Below are 25,690 nucleotides of genomic sequence, written 5' to 3'. Positions count from 1 at the left end.
CTTACAGGAGAGTGCCGCCCACCGCAACGATGACACCCCTTAGTCTCTTGTGTACCTGCAGCTGAAGTGGTTTTCGGCATGAAACTCCGTGCGTAGTCCCCAGCGGGTGCTTGCCGTTGTCCAGCTGCCGTTTCCTTGTTCCAGTGAACGTCGCTGTCGACGGGGGTCCCTGTTGCGAGGGTCGCCACCATTTCCCGAGTGCCTCTAGTAGCAGATTCCATGGCTGCTACAATGCTGCAGGTGCGCTCCCAGGTTAATTCTGCATCAGGTGTCGCCAGAAGCCTGCACCGTATGCTGTCGGAACACAATCCCGCGATGAGACGATCTCGCAGGGCTTGCTCAAGAAAGGTGCCGAACTCACATGTTGCAGCCAGTTTCTTGAGTCCTACTATGAAGTCGCTGATGCTTTCGTGCGGTTCTTGATTGCGTTGGTTAAAACGGTATCTTTCCGTAACCACGGAGCACTTCGGGGTGTAGTGCTTTTTCAGCGTTGCGATGACCACGTCATACGTCTCCTGGGTAGGCGTTTTCGGCAGAAGAAGGCTCCTCAGCGTGACGTATGCCTTCTCCCCGATGGACGTCAATAGCACTTGCAACTTCTTATCCTCTGCGATGTCGTTAGCAGCTGCAAAACACTCAAATCGCTCGAAGAAAACATCGCAGTTGTCACCGTCCGGATCGAACTCTGGAAGCTTTCCGAGCATGGCACCCCGAACAGCTGCTGTTTTTCCTGCTGTCTGGATCCCATCCTTGTCGCCAAACATGTTGTAACTTCAGAACCAGGGCATGCTTTTCGAATCCTTTATTCAGGCATGCCAACGAGCAGCCTCCAAACAGCACAACCAACCCGTAACGTAGGGCCCACGCCCCTATATACAAGTGGCTCCAGGTTACACATGCGCAGTGGCGATCATTCACTTATCACCGCAACTTGACAACTACGACAGGTGTAGCCTATCGCGATATGAACACAACACCAGCCTACATCCAGCCATGATGACGCTTCAGTTGAAAGCTTCTATGAAGACGTGGAATCGGCAATGAGTAAGGTGAAAACACAGTATACTATAGTAATGGGCGACTTTAATGCAAAGGTAGGGAAGAAGCAGGCTGGAGACCAGGAAGTAGAAGATTATGGCATCGGCACTAGAAACGCCAGAGGAGAGCTACTAGTAGAATTCGCAGAATGCAATAATCTGCGTATTTTGAATACCTTCTACCGAAAACGAGAAAACCGCAAGTGGACATGGAGGAGCCCTAATGGCGTAAATAAGAACGAAATAGACTTTATAATGACTGCACACCCAGGAGTCGTGCAGGATGTGAAAGTGGTTGGCAAGGTAAGATGCAGTGACCATAGAATGGTACGGGCTCGAATCCGCCTAGACTTGAAGAAGGAACGACAGAAACTGATACGCAAGAAGCAAATCAATGAGCTAGCACTGAGAGGGAAAGTACAGGAATTCAGAGTGTCACTGCAGAACAGGTACTCTGCTCTTAGCGAGGAAACCAACCTTAGCGTAGATACAATGAATGATAATCTGACGAGTATCATCACGGAGTGTGCAGTGGAAGTTGGAGGCAGGGTAGCTAGACAGGACACCGGCAAGCTTTCCCAGGAAACGAAGAACCTAATTAAGAAGCGTCAAATCATGAAAGTGTCAAGTACAACAGACAAAATAGAACTGGCAGAGCTTTCGAAGCTGATTAATAGACGTAAAGTATGCGATGTAAGAAGGTATAACATGGAGAGAATTGAGCACGCTCTGAAAAACGGAGGAAGCGTCCAAGCAGTGAAGAGGAAACTTGGGATAGGCAAAAGGCGGATGTATGCACTAAGGGAGAAAGAAGGCAAATTAACTACCAATATGGATAGGATAGTTAAAATAGCGGAGGAGTTTTACAGAGATCTGTACAGTAGCCGAGACAACCACGACCTTAATACTATAAGAACTAGCAGTAACCCAGACGACACCCCACCGGTAATGATAGAAGAAGTCAGAAAAGCTTTGGAGAGCATGCACAGAGGCAAAGCTGCTGGTGAGGATCAAGTAACATCAGATCTGCTGAAAGATGGAGGACAGATTGTGTTAGAAAAACTAGCCACTCTATTTACGAGGTGTCTCCTGACGGGAAAAGTACCAGAGTCTTGGAAGAACGCTCACATCATCTTAATACATAAGAAAGGAGATGACAAGGACTCGAAGAATTACAGGCCGATCAGCTTGCTCTCTGTAGTATACAAGCTATTTACAAAGGTAATTGCTAGCAGAGTAAAGAAAACATTAGAATTCAATCAACCAAAGGAACAAGCAGGATTTAGAACAGGCTACTCAACAATTGACCACATTCATACTATCAATCAGGTAATAGAGAAATGCTCAGAGTATAACCAACCACTATACATAGCCTTCATAGATTACGAGAAGGCGTTTGATTCAGTAGAAATATCAGCCGTCATGCAGACACTGCGGAGTCAGGGCGTAGATGAAATATATATAAACATTCTGGAAGAAATCTACAGGGGATCAACTGCTACCATAGTGCTTCATAAAAAAAGCAACAGAATACCAATAAAGAAGGGTGTAAGGCAGGGGGACACGATCTCCCCAATGCTATTCACTGCGTGCTTACAGAACGTTTTCAGAAGCCTAGAATGGGAAAAGTTAGGGATAAGAGTTAATGGAGAGTACCTCAGTAACCTGCGCTTCGCCGATGACATTGCATTGCTGAGTAACTCAGGGGACGAATTGCAACTCATGATTACGGAGTTAGACAAGGAGAGCAGAAAGGTGGGTCTTAAAATTAATCTGCAGAAAACGAAAGTAATGTACAACAACCTCGGCAAGGAGCAGCGCTTCGAGATAGGTAATAGTGCACTTGAAGTTGTAAAAGACTATGTCTACTTAGGGCAGGTAATAACCGCAGAGCCTAACCACGAATAAGAATGGGGTGGAGCACATTCGGCAAGCACTCTCAAATTATGACAAGTAGATTGCCACTGTCCCTCAAGAAGAAGGTATATAACAGCTGTATCTTGCCGGTACTTAGCTACGGAGCAGAAACCTAGAGACTCGCAAAGAGGGTTCAACTTAAATTGAGGACGACGCAGCGAGCAATGGAAAGAAAAATGGTAGGTGTAACCTTAAGAGACAAGAAGAGAGCAGAGTGGATTAGGGGACAAACGGGAGTTAAGGATATCATAGCTGCAATAAAGAAGAGGAAATGAACATGGGCCGGGCATGTAGCACGTAGACAGGATAACCGCTGGTCATTAAGGGTCACCAACTGGATTCCCAGAGAAGGGAAGCGGGGTAGGGGGAGACAGAAGGTTAGGTGGGCAGATGAGATTAAGAAGTTTGCGGGTATAAATTGGCAACAGCAAGCACAGGACCGGGTTAACTGGCGGAACATGGGAGAGGCCTTTGTCCTGCAGTGGACGTAGACAGGCTGATGATGATGATGATGATGATGATGATGATGATTTAAGGGTGAGAAGCAAAAAAGTTGGTTAGCGTTACGATGGTGGAATGTGGACACCGATGAGGTAGTGCAAGTGTAGTCTAAGAGAGATCAACAGTACTGCCATGGTGATGCAGGCTTCGTAACTCGATGGGGTATGCACCATATGATCGAAATTGAGTTTAAGGTGCGAGAGTCTTGCTAGGAAGCGCAGCCTCTGTTACACAGAACACACAACACAAGCGCTTAACTTCAAGTAAACGTTCATTGCAAACGTCAGAGTTTATAAACATCTTTACCTTCTTATAAACATATTTTAATGCATCTTTCAACTGAAAGACGCATTAATGAGAGGCTAAAAGAGCACCACAATAAAGTGGTGCACAATAAAGTGGTGCTCAAGAAGGGTTCCAATGGTCACTTGGCGATCCATTGTAAGGAGTGCGGTTGTGTGCCTTATTTCGATAACACGTGCGTGTTATATCGGGACAGAGATTTATTAACCCGTTTGATAGTAGAAGCGGCGGAAATGACGCGCGATGATTTTGAGTGTGTTAGTGCACCCTCTATCTCGCTCACGCGGAAAGAGCTATGTCTTTTGGATGGGGTGATAGACAATAACGGATAGTAATGTACGGGACTGGCACGTGTGCTTTTTGTTGTCTACCTTTTATTATTCTTTTTCTCTGTTCACCCCCTTTATAAACTCTGACGTTTGCGCTAAACGTTTAGTTGAAGTTAAGCGCTTGTGTTGTGTGGTTGTGTGTTCTGTGTAACAGTGGCTGCGCTTCCTAGCAAGATGGATCGTTACCAACTGGCCCGATACAATTGTTTAGAGAGTACACAATCACGAGGAAGGACACGGGACAGAGCGCCACTATATATGTATACTGGCGTTAGTGGTGCTTTGTCTCGTGTCCTTTCTCGTAATTCTGCTTTTCGCACCCTATAATCAGCTATGAATGTACACCAACTTGCTGTTACGGCACAATATGAGACCAATAGCAAACCGTCCGGGTTTCAGCGTCGTCTTATTACTTTACTGACGTAATAATAGACGTCATTGATGAAGCGCTTAACGGAGGGTTACATTGAACGAGGTTCCCAGGACGGAAGCCGGAACCAGTGCATAATATCTGGTGGCGTATGTGTTGATGGTGATGACATGGATATGCTAACGGGTTGGGTGATTAGTTTTCTTCAAACGTACTGCCTTAGATTTTGGGACGGACCTCGAATAAACAGAGAAAACCGTTGCTTCATAAACTAAACAACCGCAAAAGTGAAGTTGCTGCAAGTACAGTGTTTCGAAAAGCTGAAAAATTACATCGTTTTTTTTTGTTATCGCAGGATGAAGAACAAAATGTGGTACTTTGAATTCGCCACGTCGGAGACGTTCTTCGCGACGTGTAAAAACCTTCACGACGACGTCGATATCATGGTGAGGCCACTTCTTTTCACCGGATCACACAAAATCACATCTAAAACTCGCTCGTTCACCGTTCCAAACGTAAATAATTGAGATTATAAGAGACATTTGTGTGCTGAAGCACAGCTGCAAAAGCGTTGAGAAATTTTCGCTTTTTTATTTCTTTGTTGTACTTCATATGGATACTTTTTTTACATTATATACGCTAATGTGTGCAAATATTTCAATAATTATTATTTTAGGGCAGGTAAGAAGGAGAGCGGATAGTGCAAATGGTGTTGCAAGTTATATTTCATGCAAAAGTCACTTGAATTTACCCTAACGTGTTCATAGCCATAACGTACTCGTAGTTATTAACGTGCTTGTAGTTATTAACATGCTCGTAATTCGGCGTTGTGTTAGTAAACGTACATTTTGCCTGAGAAACCTAGCTTCCTCCTACATAGCAGTGATACACCTCAGATGTGCCTCAAACTGTAGATGTTTCCAGATGGTCTAACATGACAATATCACATTTATTTCGCTTTAGTTTCAAGCACACTACTGAACAGAAACGAATGATGTACCAGTTTTTTTTTTTCGTAACAATAAACGCCCCATTAGTCCCCGTGTGCTCCTCCTTTTTAGATCTTGTTGCTTCGCACTCGTAATAATGTCCGCAGCTTACCCAGGTTTAATTAGTACACAAAATTAGTACACGCCGTCTCTACGCATCGTATATTATACAGAGAAAGCGCTATCCGCACTGATGGGCGCGCTTCAGAAAGAGTCAGTGAGCGCTGATGCGTCAGCACCCTTCACGTATACCTGTCAATGAAATGCAGGTGCGGGACCCGTACGAGGCAGGCACAACTGTTGTGGGAGACCCGTACGCCACGTGTGGGACCTCCCGGTTCCCCGTACTCGTCGCTGGCCGCCCTTGACGCGCCTGTTCATTCACCTAGGCAGCAGCTGTCAAATGCGGTTGCACGAATTATGTCGCTCGCAAACTGAACAATCGATCGTGCGGCCGCGCAATGCTGTAGGCTGTTTAAACGTACACGTCATTGCACAGGCGGGCTTGAGGTGACATGTGCTGGTAGTCAGCTCTTTAATGACAGCCGTGATTTTACCGATTTGACAGTTTCACAACCTCGTGTCGTTGCGGGCATGATTACATGCGAGTCACGGCGACATTCATTCACTGCTACCACGTCTACCGTACCGCGACATGTTAACGCGACGCACTGCTATTGTCAATGAATATGGTTACTCTAAGCAGTAAGCAAAAACAAAAACTTGATTACGAGTTGCTTTGTAATCGACGTCATATTTTCCGGCAACGCACACACAGCTTTTTCAATCAAGCTTCCTACGAATTCAGTCAGAACCCCGTCGCGGTGGTCAAGTGGCTAAGGTACTCGGCTGCTGACCCGCAGGGCGCGGGTTCGAATCCCGGCTGCGGCGGCTGCATTTTCGATGGAGGCGGAAATGTTGTAGGCCCGTGTGCTCAGATTTGAGTGCATGTTAAAGAACCCCAGGTGGTCGAAATTTCCGGAGCCCTCCACTACGGCGTCTCTCATAATCATAGAGTGGTTTTGGGACGTTAAACCCCACATATCAATCAACGAATTCAGTCAGATAGAAAAGCGCCCAGGGTGCCGTGATAATGTTACGTAGCCTATACACGTGCATGAAAAGTGAAAGATGGCGGCCCGGTATAGTGATAACACTGATAAGCCACTGAGTTCGCATTGCGATAGTGGCTGAATGGGCGCAGTCCTACGTAGCATCGATGGTCGCTTTAAGGCACGTGCACCGTAAGTGGTACGAATCGAGCCCGAGCGCTCCGCAATGGCTATATGCTTTTGGGACCCAGTTACAACTTTCGCCCGATGAATGGCGCTCAGCGTACGGACACATTGCGAGGGCTCTTCTTATCGGTGGTCCCTTGTTTTGACACACGCAGTGTGACGGCGTCTCGCTGGAGCTGTCCAACGGGCCATCTCTGCAGGGCATCGCGGTGCTCAACATACCCAGCATCTACGGCGGTTCGAACTTGTGGGGGGACAACGCCTCGTCACGGCGCCGCTCACGGTCCAAGCGACGCAAGAAGCACGAGCGGGACATCTCCACCAACAGCTTCAACTCGATCGACCTGAGCAGTGCCGTACAAGGTATATGCCGTCTTACTTCTGGTTAACTGCGGAGCATGCCTTGTATATTTTAGGGGCGAAGCTCCTTAGGGCGTGGGCTGTGCGTCCCCTGTAGCCTGTATGTAGCCACCTCTAGTTTAGTTCTTGCAGTGTTCACTAGATGGCGGTACCGTCCCCTGTATGTAGCCACCTCTAGTTTAGTTCTTGCAGTGTTCACTAGATGGCGGTACCGTCCCCTGTATGTAGCCACCTCTAGTTTAGTTCTTGCAGTGTTCACTAGATGGCGGTACCGTCTCCTGTATGTAGCCACCTCTCGTTTAGTTCTTGTAGTGTTTACTAGATGGTGGTACCTGTAGCTGATGATGAAAAGATGCAAGATGTTATAAACTAGAAAGCGGTACTTGTAGTTGATGAAAGACGCGAGATCTTATAAAATAGGAATGATGTCACATATGGCGCGTGTCATTGGTTGAAGGCAATCGTTCGATTTAGTGCGGCGACGTACGCTAGGGGGAGCGATGTAATAAAATCGAGTGGGCAAAATGTACAGAGGATTCATGGTTTACCAGGTTTACCTCCGGAGCTTCGCCCACTCATCGTCATTCAGTTCGTGGATATGGCGGAATTTTTTTACCATTCGTCAGCTTCAGAAAACCGTTGCTCTTGTTAACGTGGACATACCGGCACTCTGGGCTACATTTATTCGTATTTGCGGGGTAACTTGCGAACAGGAGCCTTATACGGGAACGACGTCCGCCGCAGGGAACAGTTGCGAGGGTCGGTTCGTGAGAGTGCTCGTTTCATCATTTTCTGTCTACGACCCACGGCAAATCTCGGCCCTTACAGCTATGCTCTTAAACGTCTGGAGAGTTTCACTTCTTGAGACTCTTGCCTTCCTCCCCCCTGCGAAGACGAAAGAATATACTGTGTGCTCCGTTTGTACACATAAAAACAAGCTTCCTGATGGCGAATGCAGAATGCCCGTCTTTCGTGACACCGCGCAAGAGAGTTGCGCTTCTGGCGTAACGCTCTGGTACAGGCGCAATCACGCTTGTCTGCAGAGCCAAGCCTGCCGCTACAGCTTCACGTTTTCTGCAGAAATGCGCTAATACTGACGCCGTACTGACACCTAACATGTTCGTACTGCACGATATGACCTTGCGCTAAAATTCAAGCGGGAACGAAGCTTATCTCTTACTTAAAGTAACAGCTACGAAGAACAACAGCGCCCAAGTCACGCGCTTCGCTGGTTCTGACAAGTGTTATTCCGTCTGTACGTCTCAGTCGAACTTGCCGGCATGAAAAAAAAAGAAGAAAACAACAAATATCGTTTGAGCGAGCAAGCTACGCGTTCAGTTCGCCTTCGCGTTGTGAGCATGCTTAAAGCAATAAAAAAAAGGATTCGTGTCAATTGTTGTGTGCGAGATGCGCGTTCAATTCGTATAGAGCTTTTCACGGGAGCGACGAAAACGCCGTAATCCTGGGCTGGGTGTGCATAGGCTCATGTCACAATTTCAGCAGCATGTCTTTTCGTGGAGAGGTTCTGTTTGGTGATGCCGAAGTGTTGCCAGACTTCGGGGTCCGTGTTGCCAGACTGTGGGGTTCAGGAATATTTCGCGCAGCCCAGAGAGAACTTGGGCGGCGCCCAAGGAGCCGTCTGTGAAAGGGTCCGTGGGTGGTGTTCCCGTGACTGTAAGAAAAATTTGTGTTCGCGCGTTTAGGACTGCGAACCTGCAAGCTTCGGAAATCCTTCTTCATTTCTAGCGAGGGTCTCGTTCAGGCCTTCAAGTGGCATGCGAGAGATGATTGGTCGGCTGCCAGCTTGTAATAAGATCATTAGATGTTTGATATGGTATCCTGAAATGTCGCACTGTATCATATTCAAATTCGTTTATTCCTAGAACTACATCAGAGTGGAATCGCCTGCCACCATCCCTAGTGCTTACTAACAATATTGAACAGATTAGTAAAAAAGTGTCTGATTACTTCACTTCTGTGTAGCTTGAACTTCACAGTGTTTATCTACCTTATAATGTGTCATATTCATGCAGTTGTCAATGTTAGTTTTGTTATCTTTTCATGCTAGAGGCAATACCTGTGTAAATTTGTGTTAAACTTTTGTATACTTCTACGCACCGCTGGATACTTGTTTGTTCAGTGCTTTTGTATATTTGCTCATATGTGTGCAATGTTTGTACAATTCGAACACCTTTCAACATCCTGATCCTGTACCACTCCCCTCAACAATGCCCTCTGGGCCATGATTGTACCTGAAATAAATAAATAAACATGGCGTAAGCAGGCAAAAAAAAAAAGTCACGCTCGCTGCCAGGCTGCAATGGGCGCTGACACTCCCAGGTTTAAACGCACAGATATACCCAATAAAGTGGACGGGTACATGACCGGCGCTGTAGCGCAATCGGTAGAGCTTGGGAGGCGTAATTCGAAGGTTGCAGGTTCGTTCCTACCGGCGGCAAGTAATCTTTTCGTCCACTTGAATTTCTTCACATTGATATCCTCATTACTACAAATAGCAATCCCTGTAATTTTCTTGGCATTTTCGCCCATTACTTCTTGTTTAAAGAAGGACGAAACACAAGCATAGTTGTACATTGGAGCCATGTCGTCTGCAAAGTACTGACTGTATTGTGTTAACAGTTAATGAACAATTAACATATTAATTGTCACGTTAATGAATGTCGGTTGTTCCACCGTTGGGGCATGTTGTGGCATTGTACGTGATTCATCTCTGCGACTGAAGGATGACACTTCTTCTGCGCAGACATTGGCGACCGGCTTATCGAAGTGATCGGCCTGGAGAGCAGCATGCACATGGGTCAAGTCAAGGCTGGGCTCAGAGCTTCCGGCCGGCGACTGGCACAGTGCTCCTCGGTGGTCATACGGTGAGCAACAGCGTCACGCATTCTCTGCACTTGCGCTTAGGTGTAGTGAAACGACGAGACTAAATATATGGGAGCGTCAGCTTCCAAATGCGGGCACAGGTGGGAAGCTGGGACAACACTAACGCGGTGTTTACATGCCTACCGTTTTTTTTTCTTGTTATTATAAATCCCTACCATGGCCGGGTTCCGCAAAACTAGCTCGGATGTCCACGACACTAGTCAGAAAGCAGGTGAAAAGCACTCGGATATGTTTTGTTCCGTCACTTGTCCTCATCGTATGCACTGGTATTCGTTTTGAACGTATGAGTCGCCCAGCTTCCAGGGACATCACTGTCAAACAATGCCTCGATTCTAAATTATGAAGCCTCCCTCATAAAACTTATTGCCGATTTCATCATCATCAATATTTTAAATCCGTACAGAAATCTCTACTTATGCGCGTCCGCGTGACGTCAAAACTTCCGGAACGTTTGATGTTATTATTATTATTATTATTATTATTATTATTATTATTATTATTATTATTATTATTGTTGTTGTTGTTGTTGTTGTTGTTGTTGTTGTTGTTGTTGTTGCGATAGATAGCAATTATGTGGACACTCACGGCTGTATTTTGCCGTCGGCGTCATTCACCGTATAAGTATACGTATCTATATATATGAAAACGCAAGAAAAAATGTTTCAGAAGAAGTCTCCGGCGCGCGGAATCGAGCCTCTGAATTTCGAGTGCGAGGCGTTAGCCACTGAGCCACGATGGAGCACCTCCTACAACGTTCAAACATCTACCACTTCTCGCTGGCGATAGGCATCTCGGGGGAACTACTATCGTGTTTTCACCATTACCAGCGAGATGGCGCAAAGAGCGCTCGTCGTCACATTGTCACGACGTGGGGGCGCGGGCTCTCATCAGTCACTCGTACTTTGCCCCGCTGAGACAGGACGCTCTCACGTGCGTTCGCTTATCTCGTGGTGGGGACAATCGTACGCTTTGGATTTTCACCGGAACGACTGCGTTGTAGTTACCGGGCGCGCAATGGTCACTGCACTCTTAGCACCATCTTCGTTTCCGAAAAGGGCGCGCTTTTCAAACACAGCGATGTGACAACTGAGATGCTTTTTCATGGTTATCTGTACCTAGTAGTACGTTTCGTGCGTCATTTGTGCGTGAGCAACGCGGCACACGTTCCGATCTGCTTGCCATTCTGCGCGTGACCTTCCAATTTGTTGCTATCGCGTTCATCGCTTCACCTTTGCGGCAAAGCTGTGATTTTTTGTTTTTGACATACAGGTGATATTATGCTCAGATTTTACGTATTGTTAAATGTAGGTAATGCTACATTGTTTATAGGACTAAGCCGACCTGACTAGTGCGTTTGTAATATTCGTGTACTTCTATTGAACTGCGTCACCTCACCTTCTGCATACTTGTGAGACAGGCCATGACAAGTACTGCATGCTTAAACAGCGCATTTTCTTATTCACACCAGCATTATTACCTTCGTGTGTATGCGCTTTTTAATCAAGCGCCAACGTGGCCAAACAGACGTATTGTCATAGGTGAGCAGTGGGTTTCAATTTAATGGGAGTTGCCTGGAAGGGGGTAAGGGCTGTGACTAAACATTGACTACTTCGCCTCCCTGTCCTTAATAGAGGACCCGACGTGCGCCTATGTGTATATTCTTTTTGACACATGTCTGCATACGTCGTGCGTGCGCTGTCATCTCGAGGCTGCATTTTGATGCAGCCGTACGATCCGCTGTCGTTTCTCCTATACGTCTTTCTGTGTGGTTTCTCCGCTCAGTGTCAGGTAGCACTGGCTTGTCTTTGCTTCTCTCTGAAGCGTACTCAATTCGCTACGCAGGTTTCCGCATAGCCAATTTACGTATTGCTCACTGTTCTGTTTTTTTTATTGCGCAATTCTATGAACACTCTCGACTACATTTTGCCGTCATTCACCGTATATGTACACGTGTCTATATACACGTGTCTATTTACTGCTGTGGTGGCTACATTGTCCGCTTCCAATGAAGGAGGTGCCTGGTTCGATTCCCTGTGCCAACCGGGAACAGACCGGTTTTTCTCAATGGGTAACCCACCTGGCGCTCGGTTGTTTCTGGGTACTCATGTCGAAAGGTAGCCCCATAAGGTTATGCTAAGGCCCCTGTGCGCACCTTAACCCACCACAGCTTTGGTGAAATATTTGAGCGTCCGCCGCTGCTCTGAGAGGCAGAGAATTGCTGCCGCCAGGTAACTACTGGTTAAATAGGTACAAGCGCACTTCCGGCCTGGTGCTCGGCAGAACGAAGTTGTAGTCGCTTGGGAGGGGACTTTTATCGCCTCTCAAGTGGTTGGCGCCCTCCCGTGGGAAATCGGCAGCAGGGGACTGCCATACCCAAAATTAAGGTCATCCTCTTTTCTTTCGTGATAAGCTGCCTACCGAATTACCACTAAATAAAACTGATAGCTTAAAACAGTTTATCGATAAAGGTCGTTCGGCAGGGGTGGTGTTTATTGACCTAACTAAAGCGTTTGATACCACCCGCCACTCTTATGTTTGCTTAGTGGGCCTACTTTAGTCCTGCTACAAAGTTACCTTGCTAACAGGACTCAAGTTGTCAACTACGGCGGTGTTCTATCCTCTCCAATAACAAGTAACCAGAGAGTTCCACAAGGCTCAATTTTGGAACTTTTCTTGTTTCTTATCTACAATATTGACTTACCATCATAGTTTACTTTTTCTGACTGCATCCATTATGCTGATGATACAATATTTTTCAGTGACAAAGATGTCAACAATCTGCTTTCAAAACTAAACACAGATTTCGATGATCTTGTTTCATGGTGTGATAATAACTTACTGAAAATCAACCCTATCAAAACAACTTTCATGTTATTTCACTCATTTAAAGAAACGTGGCAATCAAACTTGAAATACACATAGATAACTGTATCATTACCCCATCAAAGTTTATTACTTCGTTAGGTGCCACAATAGATCCTCAACTTAAATTTAACTTTCATGTAAACTCTGTCATCAAGAAGCCTGCTTTTGGCATCTCCATACTCATTCCCTCAAGACATTATTGCCACCAACACATTCTCAAATCAATTTACTATGCGTTTATTCACAGCCACCTTACTGCATTTCATCCTGGGCGAGCATGTACACCACTCATCTGGCATCCATCATTCACCTTAAGGAAACAGCAACCTGTATCATCACTCATAGTTCATACACTACATCAGCAGCCCTTCTCTTTAGCACTCTCAAAATACTACCTATTATCTCCACTTTTCAACACAAACTTGACGTTTCATTATTCAGAAGTAGAACAGGTGTCCTTTTCACTGACATACTTCCCGTAACACATCTTCACATAATATTAACACATGTTTTTTTCTGAAAATAGTAACATTCTGCTTCCAAAAGTACACTAACTACAGTAAAATGACAGCATTGTTTACTGCAACTTCATACTGGAAATCAATTCCATCAATTATCAAATCAAGGTCTTCAATGCATTATTCCCGGTGTCATCTAAAACAATTTGCACTAACCCCATGCACGACCTGATTGTATGTGTGCATTTATATGCGTATTTGTATTTATGCATGTGTGTATGCTCACTATGTATGTATATTCATTAATAAGTATTAGCGTTTGTGATAGTTGGTTATACTGAATAAGTTTCTTAGTTGTCAATCTTTGTTTTACGTTGTTTATACCTGTTCTAACAGGATGTGCCTCTGAGAGTTTTTACTTTGAGACTTCCTTCTGCATTATACGCATTTTTGTTCCCATTGTATTGTATTACTGTATTGAACATATTGAATAAAGTTCTCAAGAGTTTAAAAAACGCAAGAAAGAAAAATACGGAAAAAGACGCCGGCGCGTGGAATCGAACGCCCGACCTCTTGCGTGTGAGGGGGTGGCGTTTGCCACTGAGCCATAAAGGAGCATCTCCTTGAATGTTCAAACGGCAAACTATTCATATCTACCACTTATTGCTAGCGATGTCGATCTCGGGTGAACTATCGTGTTTTCAGCATTACCAGTGAGATGGCGCAAAGAGCGCACGTCGCCAGATCGTCACGACGTGGCGGCGCGCGCTCATGCGTTCATATCCCACACGTACTTTGCCCCGTGGAGGGGGGACGACGCTCAAGCGTGTGCGCGCTTATCTCGTGGTGGGGAGAACCGTACACCTTGGGCTTTCACTGGAACAATTCTGTTGGAGTTACCGAGCGCACAAAGGTCACTGCACTTGCTGCGCAGTCTCCGTTTGCGAAAAGGGCGCGCTTTGCAGACACGGCAAAGTAACAACTGAAACACTTCATTAAATTCATCTGTAACTCTGAGTACGTTTTGTGCGTCATTTTTGCGTGAGCAACGCGGGGCAAGTTTCGATCTGCTCACCAATCTTAGGAGACATTCCTATTTTGTTGCTATCGCATCCTTTGCTTCGCCTTTGCGGCAAAGCAGGGTCTTTTTTTTAAGGGATATATTTTCCTGCCACCACGTATTATCAATCGGTAGCACCGAAGCATGCGTGTGTTTTCACGACAAAAAGTGACTGGATTGATTTTTCCACCATGTTTTATTCGCAGAACATTAAACCTGTCTTTTCGGGCTATTATCCTATATTTATTATTTATTTCAATTATAAGCGATTTTCAGTTGTCATCTGTTTAGCGGTTAATATGGCTCATGACTTTCATTTAAAATACATGCAGGACAAGGAAAAGGTTCCCAATGCAGATTGACGGCGAACCTTGGGTACAGCCACCTTGCACGGTAAGTACAGATATAACAAAAGCGCGTAAAAAATGTTGTACAAATTATTTTCCTGACATAATCAAGTTTTTGTCTTGCAATACGTCAAGTGTGTGTGTGTGCGTGTGTCTGTGTGTGTTTGTGTTTGTGTTTGTGTTTGCGTGCGCGCGCCACGCATGTCTTGAGAATCGTCAGACCACTCGTAACATGTTTTGTACTAGCATACTTGCTTGTAACGTATGGGAGATGGACGCGTTATATCATGAACGCGCTAACCAATTGTCTATCGCGTTGGATTTTTTTTTATGGAAGCCGGTGTTTGAAACAAGCCTACCTTAATAGCGTCGAAATCTGAGTGTGCGTTAACAAACCGTAGGTGTTCAAGCTACATTGTAGTCCCTGACTATCATAGGCCCCACAATAGCCTTAAAGACCTAGTTGCCTAACAGTTTAAAACGTCCGGTGTTCTCACACTTTCATCATTAGTACGTTTCTGTCGGTGTTGTTTTTACCCTTTACTTTTCTCATTCGTAATCGGTATATTTAACGTTATTCCGTGGTTTAATGACAATTCATTGGTCCGATATTTGAAGACCGGGCGTCGCAATAAATTTAGTTATTATATCATTAGCGTCTCTCAAAGTTCATAGTTGCGAAGTATCATTATTTGGCAAGAGAGAACTGCGTGGAAAAGCTTCTGTGGCTTGTGAACTATGCGACCTTTTTGCTATTTCTTTTCGCAGATACAAATAACCCACAAGAACCAGATGCCGATGCTAATGGCGCCAGCTCCGACGAACAAGTCCAGGTTCCCTTTCTTCTCCTTCCGGAAGTCGTGATTATCGCCTACTTTCGCCTCCCCTTCTTCGCCCATGACGTTCTTCGCTGCTCTCGCTCTCGGCACTTGTTCGTCGTTGTTGCTCCTGAATTTGCCTAGCCCCGCACGTTGGCGTATCGTGCCGCTGTCGGCTACGGAGACTGCATTTAGTTTACGCGTATCTTGTTAACTTATATCTTGTACATATACTGTATAGACATTGCCCATTTGCTGCTGTTTAATCCTATTGACCAGGGTCGTAGCGACTCTGTAAGTGCATTCGCTGTATGCTAATTTTTTTTGTTTGTTTGTGAACCTGTGAAAATGTTTTTTAATGCTTGCTAAATCTACTTGCTGAGATTGGTTGCACATTTGGTGCGCTTTTGTAGACTTTTTTGTGTTATTCCAGTGACAGAATGCTTCTCACTTTGTGTTAGAACTGTCTCTGGACAAAAGGCCAGTTCTCTACAGAGTTTTAAACGCTTCATGTTGAATTATCTGCAAGTATTATGTGACGTCTAAATTTTAAGAAGTTAGAGGCATCAAACGTTATTGTAGATAACCATTTGTATTATCGGCTTTGTTGACAAAGCAGAACGGATGTGTTTACATATATCCTGTTTTTATTAAGCAATCTGCAACTTCATCATAGCATGGTGACTCCGCATGTGTGACAGGTGGTTCCAGGTGGTATCCTAAATGGCACCGTATACTTTATCGTTCCTACGCAGTGCGGAGCGCATTGTCTAGCGCAATATATTTTCAGCAAACAGGTGATCACCGTCACTTGGGATCGGACGAGTGTAACACATTTTCCTCGCTCAGCTAATGCGCGTCCCAAAGGCCATCTGCTTCCTGTGCGTAGAGCGTCTGGTTGCCCATATCGTGAATAGTCATGAGCATACTCCACAAGGCCCTCCGCGAACCCCGGTTCAGCACCGGAAGCCTCCATTAAACCATCCGTGACGTCATCTTCGGTGTGTTTTGGATGCCACCAAATGAAAGAGTATTTGTGTCTAAGGCGTAACATATCTGAATGTACTGACGAATGATTGTGGCTGCGTCAGTGTGCCATTCACGTGTCCTTAGCTGGCCAGTTTGTGAATCTCAGCTTTTCTTTGCTCCACTGTTATATGGTCAACATATGGACGTCATACCGACCGACCCCCATAACCCGATACATTTCACATACTATAAATTTGTTCATCACATGCAAGCGAAAAATTGAGAAAGTTCGTGTGCATTTAATATCACTGAAAACGATGACTCCAACTAATCTTAACTAAATTAACATCGATAATTGTCATGAATAGGTAGTCGCTTTCATGAGCCCCTTGGTAGAAAGAAATATCTCCGCTTCGGTGGTTAGATTCTATGTAAAGCATCGATTCTCGTAGTTTGTCCATCTTAATGTAAACACAACCTTTGATGTTTGAAACGCAAGGCTTTCGAGAGTTGTTTTTTATATATATTGTGCCTTAGTGGAAGTGCGTACAAATCTTTTTAAACAACTATTTCTTTGTGTTGCCAAGCTCCAAGTGCTCATGTGAGCGTTCGTAATTCAGAATCGTCTGTTTACCTGTTCGCTCTTAATTAGCCGATCAGTCTTTATAGGCGCCTGTAGCACCCTTCATTTCTTCATGTTTTTTTATGTCTGCAGCGCCAACAAACCATTTTTACCAAGCATTTTCTGAATATTTAACTTAAGGGGCAAGTACAATATAGTTGGTGCTCAGTTCCAGTCTGCTGCTGACACAAGAAGCCGTCCTAGTTATCTAAGGATTGAGGTACGCCGTCGACATTCACGAGATACTCATTTCTTCTATATACCCTTTGTTTCGCCTTACGCAGAAGTAGCATGCTATTGGTGGACTTCTTCTCAGTAGAAAGGTCAGCTCATAATCTTGCAGACGATTCCATTGGCGACATCACTGTTGGAGAGAAGTAACAAGGAAACAAAGCTGACATTCACAAAGAACTGTGCTGCAGGAAATGCATTGGAAATGTAACTGACGACCGCAACGTACAAGCGGGAATTTTTCGCGACGTTCTCTTTGGCTTCAGCAGCTTCGCACGTCCACGTGGCTCGCACTTGTCGCTGTACATACACCACGGAGCATTTCTGGCGTGACAGTTGTACATCTTATATAGAAAATTCTAGCTACACTAAGTGCATAATCTATTGACCACATTTTGCTCGGGGGCGAAGGCTACAGGTCAGCCAGCCCCGAAAATCTCACCGTGGTCTCCAACGACCAGCCTAATCGCTTTCTTACTGCGTCGCCGCGCCTTCATTTCATTTTTTGTTACTCTTGCTTCGCACTGTATTCTTGTAAATGCAAACTTCCTGCGCCCAGGAACGCGGGACATCGCAGATAATTGGTTAACCAATATCAACGTGTTGGAACATGAACCTTAGCTGGAGGAGAGGCAAACTGTTTCATGTTGAGTTTCAGACGACCCATCCTTGCGTGATCTCATGACGTATAGCTTATGGCAAACATGCTTACGTATCACCTGGTTAACTTCGATAGCCGACGGTTTCGGTAGCTGCGTCTCAATAATGGTCGTAGAATCTGCATTTCAGTATCTTTTAGGCAGCAGACAGGTCATGGCACATGATATATCATGTGGTATCATTGTCGTACAGCCGAGGCTCTTGTGGAATTCCTGATACTTTTCTAAAGTTGAGCCCATTAAAGGCTGACACTACACTTGAGCGTGTCTTGCGGAACATGACAACATAGTGTCAGCTGCGTGAGTGGTTTTGTGAACTTCCACCTTGACACCGTGGTTTGTGAGGCCTTGTTTCAGTTTCTGCGCCACCGCAAGTTTTTGTAAGAAAGTTCCGCAAAAAAAAAAATACTAAAGAACCAGCAGAAGCCGTAACATTAGTTTGAGCCATATTGCCACACGAACACAAATCCAGAGTGGCACCCACAAACATGCGTGCTGCTACCATAGTGCCACAAGGCGTCAACTAAGTCATAGCGTTGATAGCCGGATGAATAAGCGTTTGTAGATTCTCTGAACGGCGAGACAGGAAAACAACTGCCTTGTATTTACTTTTTCATCTTATTTTTGGACGTCTTTAGGCTCTACTTTGCGATGTCCCGCTCCCTGACACAGCAACCTAGTCATCTGGTTCTGGGAAGGTTATCGCGCTTCAATACTTGATGCTCCGCAAAAAATCCAGCTGAGGTACGCAGTTTATGGTGAATGGGGGCACATGGTGTTTTAATGAAGGTGTTGCTAACTTATTTACATACGAAGTGTTGTTCATGCACATGTTACAAAAAAAGTGTTTGTACATATATATAGCGTTTGTATCATGTATTATATCTATTTGTCTTGCTTAAAGCGGTAGTGATGACTGATCGCACGATGAAACATAAAGCAGCGATGATGCACAACAGGTCATATCATGTACGTAGGAAAATATAAATATACATAGTTTCCCATAAGCCCATCACTTTCACGTTGTGTGGAGGAGCGCGGTGTTTACGCCTCCGAACTGTAACAATGCGCATCTTTTTTGTATTGTTGTTCTTAATGCATTGATTTCAATTATGTTCATACAATGAACGGCTTGCTTCAATATTATCACAAGTAAGATAAGCAACATTGTCTACTTACATGATTGTCAACATGTAGCCAACCGTGATTCCTGCGAGTGTAAAGCTGACGTTAATGTTCATAGAGGGCCAAACTGAGGTACATGTTTGCTTGGGATCTCTTTCTATGACGACTGCAGAAAAGCCCGTATCTCTAGTACAGAGGTGCCCTCCAAGATTTTATGTAACTGTATGAAGTACAGCTGGCCGTTTACTGTTTGTATAATGCAGTAGCCTTCAGAAGATACAGCGGCTATTTATTTCACGCGACGTGCATTTTGCTCGAGAGACTGTGTCTCACTCGCGCGCAACACCCACATAAGTTGGTACAAATATCCTCCGCTCGCGTGTTATCTCCTTCTCGTGTCGTTTTTTTTTCTTAACTTGAACAACTCGTGCTATGATTTCGCATGCTGTTGGCGCAGCATACTATTCACTGCATACGATTCCGCAGTTGGCCCACCTTGATGTGCAAAGACTTGACGTGTTTCGTTCAGAGCCACACCTGTACGAGGCGGGCGAACCGAACTAAACTGAGAACGTTTTTTCTAACCGCGCGAGATTCTCTCATTCCTGCTTCCCTTTACACTATTCGAATCCGACAGCTTTGCGCACTTACTTCACATCTCTATATAATCTTCAAACGAAATCGACACCTAGGTCAACAACGGAGTAATATGGAGCGCGCTGTGTTTCTTGCGAAATTCGTCGCATTGCGACTAACACCGCCTGTGCTCAAGGTCGTTACGTTTCGTCATCTCCGCGACAACTTAAGCGCGCTGTGACAGCGTGGTCAGGGCTCTGACAATCCGTTTGAGCAGATTCGAAGGTTCACTCTCGAAGAGGAACCCAGGCTTCACGGACACACAATGAAAAAGCGCAGAGGAGGCGCAGCGCTTTCCGTTTGAGCTGCGATGAATCGCGCCAAATCTTTGAAGAAATTCACAGGTATTACTTGAACAGGTATACGAACGCTCGGTTCGCCCCGTCATCGTGGTGCAACTCGTAAACAGTCTCAGTATCGTTTTAATTTAGTTTTTTTATATATCTCTGCATTCGTGTCTAGTGTCATGTACATACATATACATAGACAAGCAATGCACTTCGAACATTGTGTGCACCAATCCACGGGCCCCTATGGCTTCATGCATAAACGTAAATGTATTATCGGTTTCTGTCGTCCCGATTGTTAGTGGTACACATATATATAGATACAATATATATCGATGACGAAAAAAACAAGTTGCGCTACTTTGATCATACCTGCCGTAGTGGTATTCTGTACACAGTACTGTGTATAACGTTCATGTCACGTGCGAGAGTGTGTCGTCTGTCTGCATACGTTTACCTCTCGTGAGACCCCGTAGTTGGCCGTCGGCCGTCAGTGTATTTCGACGCGCTGTCTTCCTGGCAAACGGCTCTCTCTGGCGTGCGTGTCCGTATCCGCCCTGTAGGAAAAGCCATCCCGGTGACACCACTCTTGTGGTATACCAACCTTGTCTCAACCCAAGAATTAGTGGAAACAATATTTCGACCTGAATATTGCAAATCAGTTCCACGGAATTCCACAGTATGTGGCATCCATCTGTTTGCGACACAAAGTTGCGAGGTGATGGAGTTCACATGGACTCCTCGGAAAATGTTTCTTATCGGGTTAGCCTAATCGGTAGAGCTGCCAACCCGAAAAGGCCTTGGTCGCTGGCTTGAATTTCACGAGTGGGCTATTTTTCCGTGAAATAAGCGTCTTTCTTTCTGAGAAATCGGGCCAAATGTTCTTTTGTCTACGCGTGCTGCAAACTGGCGGATATCAAGTCTCCTTTTTCTATATTGCAACCTTTACAGACGCTATTTGCGCCCCTTAAGTCGTGTCGTTTCGCCGAGTGCTCCATTATTGGTAATTCCAGAACACGTCTGCACATACTAAATGTTTCTGATCTTATTTTTACTCGCGAGTTAACGTCTCATTATTGTTGTAAGAACGGCACTCATTTCCGTAATTCAGCAAGCCGGCTGCACTACAGATACTGCACCAGTTCTAGAATAACCTTCATTATCGCGCGCTATACCTCGTGGCATGTAACCTGTTTGTACCGCTTCAGCGTAGCGTAGAGAACAGTACGTGCCAAATGCAGGTCTACGGCATCATCTTCCCTTCCTCATTGCATTTTTTTTGTTCAGTTCGTAACATCTCGGAAAAAAAAACTTGTAGCCAGAGTCGTTCAAAAAAATAATTCGCTTAGCAACGGAAATACAAAACTTAAAAAAAGACAACCCCCCCTCCCCTCCTTGTTTCTAGTGACGTACTGTGTCGCGAAAATGAAACACGACTCTAATTTGCCAGGGCGCCTTTTGGCTGAAATGCAGCCCAACCCGTTTACATGTTGCTACGCCCTTTGACCTGCTACATCAGGGACTGTTCTCCTTCCTATGCGTGTCGCATTGTAAAAGCTTGCAGAATTTATGCCGCATTTCCACGCACCGCCTTACCTATAGAACATCCTCCCTCCCTTCCTAAATAGTTACTTTATAAGCCGTTAGTATGTGTACTTCTCAGATAAGTGCATTAGGCTCAATGTTTCTTCGTAAATGCAACGTATCTGCTTGATCCTGAGCACAGTTGCTGTCGGGAGAAAGTGAGACTGTTCTTTTAGATAGCTGCTGTTCAGGTGAACTTGTAAAAACCTGCCTGTAGTCAGTGTAACATTTGTACCTATTCCCTATACATGCTACTACCTACTTCTTTACGGAGGGCTCCTTTCGCAGCGCTACAGTGCGTCGAAATCTCTCTCCCCATCGTTCCCCGCATGGAGTGTTGTATAAGGACGCATTATTATTAGTATGTATTATTTTTCCACTATGTAATGGAAACATGTTGTTATATTCCTTCGCGATAACTAAATATGTATCCGCGTGAGATAACTGTATATAATAAATGATATATGAGATGTTCTACATTTCACTTATTTATTTATTGATGATCTGAATAAAAGTGCATGTTACCACGAAACGTCCCATTTGTTACGATTGCTTTCTCTCTTACGTACATCGCCTCGCCATGTTTAACGGACAGCAAGACCTGTGAAAAGATCGCCGGACACTTCAGTGTGCCTCGAGAAGACTGGATGGCCGTCCCTTTACACAGGAGAAGATCTTCGGTACGTGGTCTTCAAGTGCATCAGCCCAGAAAACCGCACGAGCCCTTCTACAATTCCTGAGGGCAACATCACTGAGCGACCGCCTGTGAAACCCTGCACTGTGGTTGCGAATTGTGTTGTGTGCAATGTGTATCTCTCCTCCCCCTTTCTTTTTCTGTACTTCTCCCTCATTCTCCTCTTCCCCCCTCCCCGCCCGTGTAGGGTGGCAAACTAGACTCAGTGTAGTTAAGCTCGCTGCCTTTCTTGTATTCTTTCTTTTTTTTAAGACCAGTGAAAGGCTTTCTTTCTGGTTTTCCTTCATAAGCACTTTGCGAATTTTCATAAACGAAGCGCCTGCAGATATATATCTGCTTTCCTATACTGTTGTAAGAGCAAGGAAGAAAACAACAAACATTTTGTTGTTATTCGTGCCTTCCTCTAATGTTGTCTGCCAAAAAGCGACATATAAAATCCTGCCATTCGAACTCGCCCGAGAAGAGACAACCCCGAGTCAACATTAACGCACACTTAATTGTCCGCAAAATCATGAAAACACGGTAAGAACGAGAAAGCTGGAACAGTTGGTGGCATCATTACCCTCCATTGTGCACTGCGCTATCGAATTCTTCCATCTTTCATTGAAGTTCTGGCTTTGGATATTCTTCAAAGTGGCCATTCAAGTTTGCCAAAAACACTAAGAGCGATTGCAACTTTAATACGGGTTTCCTCTCTGGTTGACTCGATGCCCGGTTTCACAGTATATTACGGCGAGTTTTGTAATTAGTTATTTTCTGATGAGTGATTTCATAAAATGCCTCAACAGTCCCTTTCATGATGATAGATTCTTTCCTTCACTTGTGGTAGTACTCGCATCATTCCTTGCGTGCTTTTGCTCCAAGGGTTCTTGACGCCATGATTCGCAGATGTTTTGCACGACACTTGACGGTCAGTTTAACAGGCAGGAGCTTATGGGAAGAACACTTCATGTGTTCGCTCCAAGGGCCAAAGGACCGAACAGAACGCCACGTGCGGAAAAATAAAATTGGTTGGTTTTTCCGGTTTTAAACTCGAAAGCGTTCCTACGCCAACTCAAGAACATCTGTGGCCATATGACTGCCCGTCCCTCTGAAAGGTAAGATCAATCGCTACAACAAAAAATGTCTACACAAAAACACCACGGAGAACTTCCATTGGGAGCAGTAGAAATGACGCGTAAGCCTGCAGCTTTCTTGAAGGAAACTGATTGCAGCTTAGGCTGGAACATTTTAGTCAAGTATAATCAGCAACGCTCTTTATTCTTCATACCCAATCACACCTCGTCTGCGACCGCAAAAATGCGTTTTTGAGGTGTCAAGTGGCGGAGACCCCATGGATCAACGTGGGAGGCGTTTCCTCTTCTCCTTTATGAATGGTCAAGTGTTCGTCAGGAAGCTTTTCGGTAATTAAGTTTTGCCATTACCATTACCGCCATTAAATTTGTTTTACAGCAATTTTGTGTATGACTCAAAAGAGGCACAGTGATTGCCTTCATACTACGCATCTAGCTCGACGATAATTTTGCCTTATGCAGCGCGCATAGCTCTAAAGAAGAGGCGGACGTAATTTTGAGGCAGCAACAAACGAATACCTTTCATTCCCTCTTTATTCTAGCACGCATTCACCCCTCAGTTTACTCCTGCTGTTGTGAACTCTTCCAAGGAGAGGACTACTCAACGAAGTGCTGCTACTCTCCGATTGGTTGCAGCGTGCGCTTTTTTTTAAACGCTTTGGATAATTGCTACAAGCATTTCTGCAGGGTGTCCACTACGACATGAATCATTATAATTTCTGTGTGGCATGAACGCATTCATTATGCCATCCTTCGTCATTCTTCGGAAAAGCAGGGCAACCGCTACACACTTGCAAGGAACATTGTGCAGTTTCATGATGCTGTCACTGACGGCTATGAAGAATTACACCTGAACTTTCTGTAATGGGAGTGTGCGGGCGGCTTGGAGCATTAGGTGATTCGCATCGTATGACGGCTAGTTGTTCCAGTGCTGTTTTAAAACATTGTATTACCCATAATAATGCGATTCTTTTCTCGAAGTAAAGCAGCCTAAGGCCACTTTCAAACGACGCTTCAAGCAGTTGGCTTTGTGTCATTAAAGAAAAAAAAGCGGCTTGGCTTTGTGGTAGAATACTGGGTTGGCACGCAGGGGGACTGGGTTCAAATCCCATAGTTTCGTTAATGTTTTTCATCTACATGTTTTTTTTTTTTTCATTTCGTGCCACAGTGCGTGGTTAAGGCCAATGGCGGCGGCAGACAACTACAGCACACGCAACCCTTGTCGGTTTCTCATACCAGCTTTCACTATAATCCGGCTCATTGAAGACACCTGCGGCATCGAAAAACGTGCATATAGGTGCACTGTTGCAGGGCCTAACAAGAAACAAAGATTGAGTCTTATCATGGATTATAAGGGCCTCAACGTTTTCGACAGGTTCTTGACATCTATTGCAGAAAAGCCAGCGTATCATGGAAGCTTTCGCTCGAAAATACGCATACTGCGTGCATCTTTAACAGCTGTGACGTCAGACAAAAGTTGGCCCTTATCGGAGGTGATAAGCGCTTCAACTTTTTCGACTGCTTTCCGACGTCTACTGTGGGGAAGCTAACGTATCAGGGAACATTTAGCTCAGAAAATGTGTATGCTGGGTGCGTCGTTACAAGCAGTGACGTCTGACAAAAGTTTAGCCTTATCATGGGTGATAAGGGCCTCAACTTTTTCGATTGCTTTTCGACATCTACTGCGGGAAAGCGAACTTATCAGGGAACATTTAGCTCAGAAAATGTGTATGCTGGGTGCGTCGTTACAAGCTGTGACGTCAGACAAAAGTTTACCCTTATCATGGATGATAAGGGCCTCAACTTTTTCGACTGCTTTTCGACATCTACTGCGGGGAAGCGAACGTATGAGGGAACATTTAGCTTAGAAAATGTGTATGCTGGGTACGTCGTTACAAGCAGTGACGTCAGACAAAAGTTTAGTCTTATCACGGGTGATAAGGGCCTCAACATTTTCGACTGGTTTTCGACATCTACTGCGGGGAAGCGAACGTATCAGGGAACATTTAGCTCAGAAAATGTGTATGCTGGGTGCGTCGTTACAAGCAGTGACGTCTGACAAAAGATTAGCCTTATCATGGGTGATAAGGGCCTCAACTTTTTCGACTCCTTTTCGACATCTACTGCGGGGAAGCGAACGTATCAGGGAACATTGAGCTCAGAAAATGTGTATGCTGGGTGCGTCGTTACAAGCTGTGACGTCAGACAAAAGTTTAGCCTAATCATGGGTGATAAGGGCCTCAACTTTTTCGACTGCTTCTCGAAATCTACTGCGGGGAAACGAACGTATCAGGGAACATTTAGCTCAGAAAAT

At 45.0% G+C, this 25,690-nt stretch overlaps 1 protein-coding gene across 3 annotated transcripts in view; it reads left to right on the top strand.

The window, feature by feature from the left end:
• The window catches only part of Dgk (diacyl glycerol kinase 1), a 422,138-nt gene extending 406,264 nt beyond the window's left edge, over positions 1-15,874 (top strand). For all 3 annotated transcript variants that reach the window (XM_075892403.1, XM_075892402.1, XM_075892401.1), the window contains 5 exons: positions 4,813-4,903; positions 6,840-7,047; positions 9,809-9,929; positions 14,664-14,724; positions 15,447-15,874. In XM_075892403.1, the coding sequence (XP_075748518.1) occupies positions 4,813-4,903; positions 6,840-7,047; positions 9,809-9,929; positions 14,664-14,724; positions 15,447-15,542 (577 nt within the window). In that variant the 3' untranslated portion in view covers positions 15,543-15,874. The remainder of the gene's footprint in view (positions 1-4,812; positions 4,904-6,839; positions 7,048-9,808; positions 9,930-14,663; positions 14,725-15,446) is intronic.
• Positions 15,875-25,690: the final 9,816 nt, after the last annotated feature.

The sequence above is a fragment of the Rhipicephalus microplus genome, chromosome 4 (assembly GCF_043290135.1).
Source record: "Rhipicephalus microplus isolate Deutch F79 chromosome 4, USDA_Rmic, whole genome shotgun sequence".
NCBI classification, from domain to species: Eukaryota; Metazoa; Arthropoda; class Arachnida; order Ixodida; family Ixodidae; genus Rhipicephalus; species Rhipicephalus microplus.
Note: the sequence above shows the minus strand (reverse complement) of the source record. Positions and strands in the feature narration are given on the sequence as shown.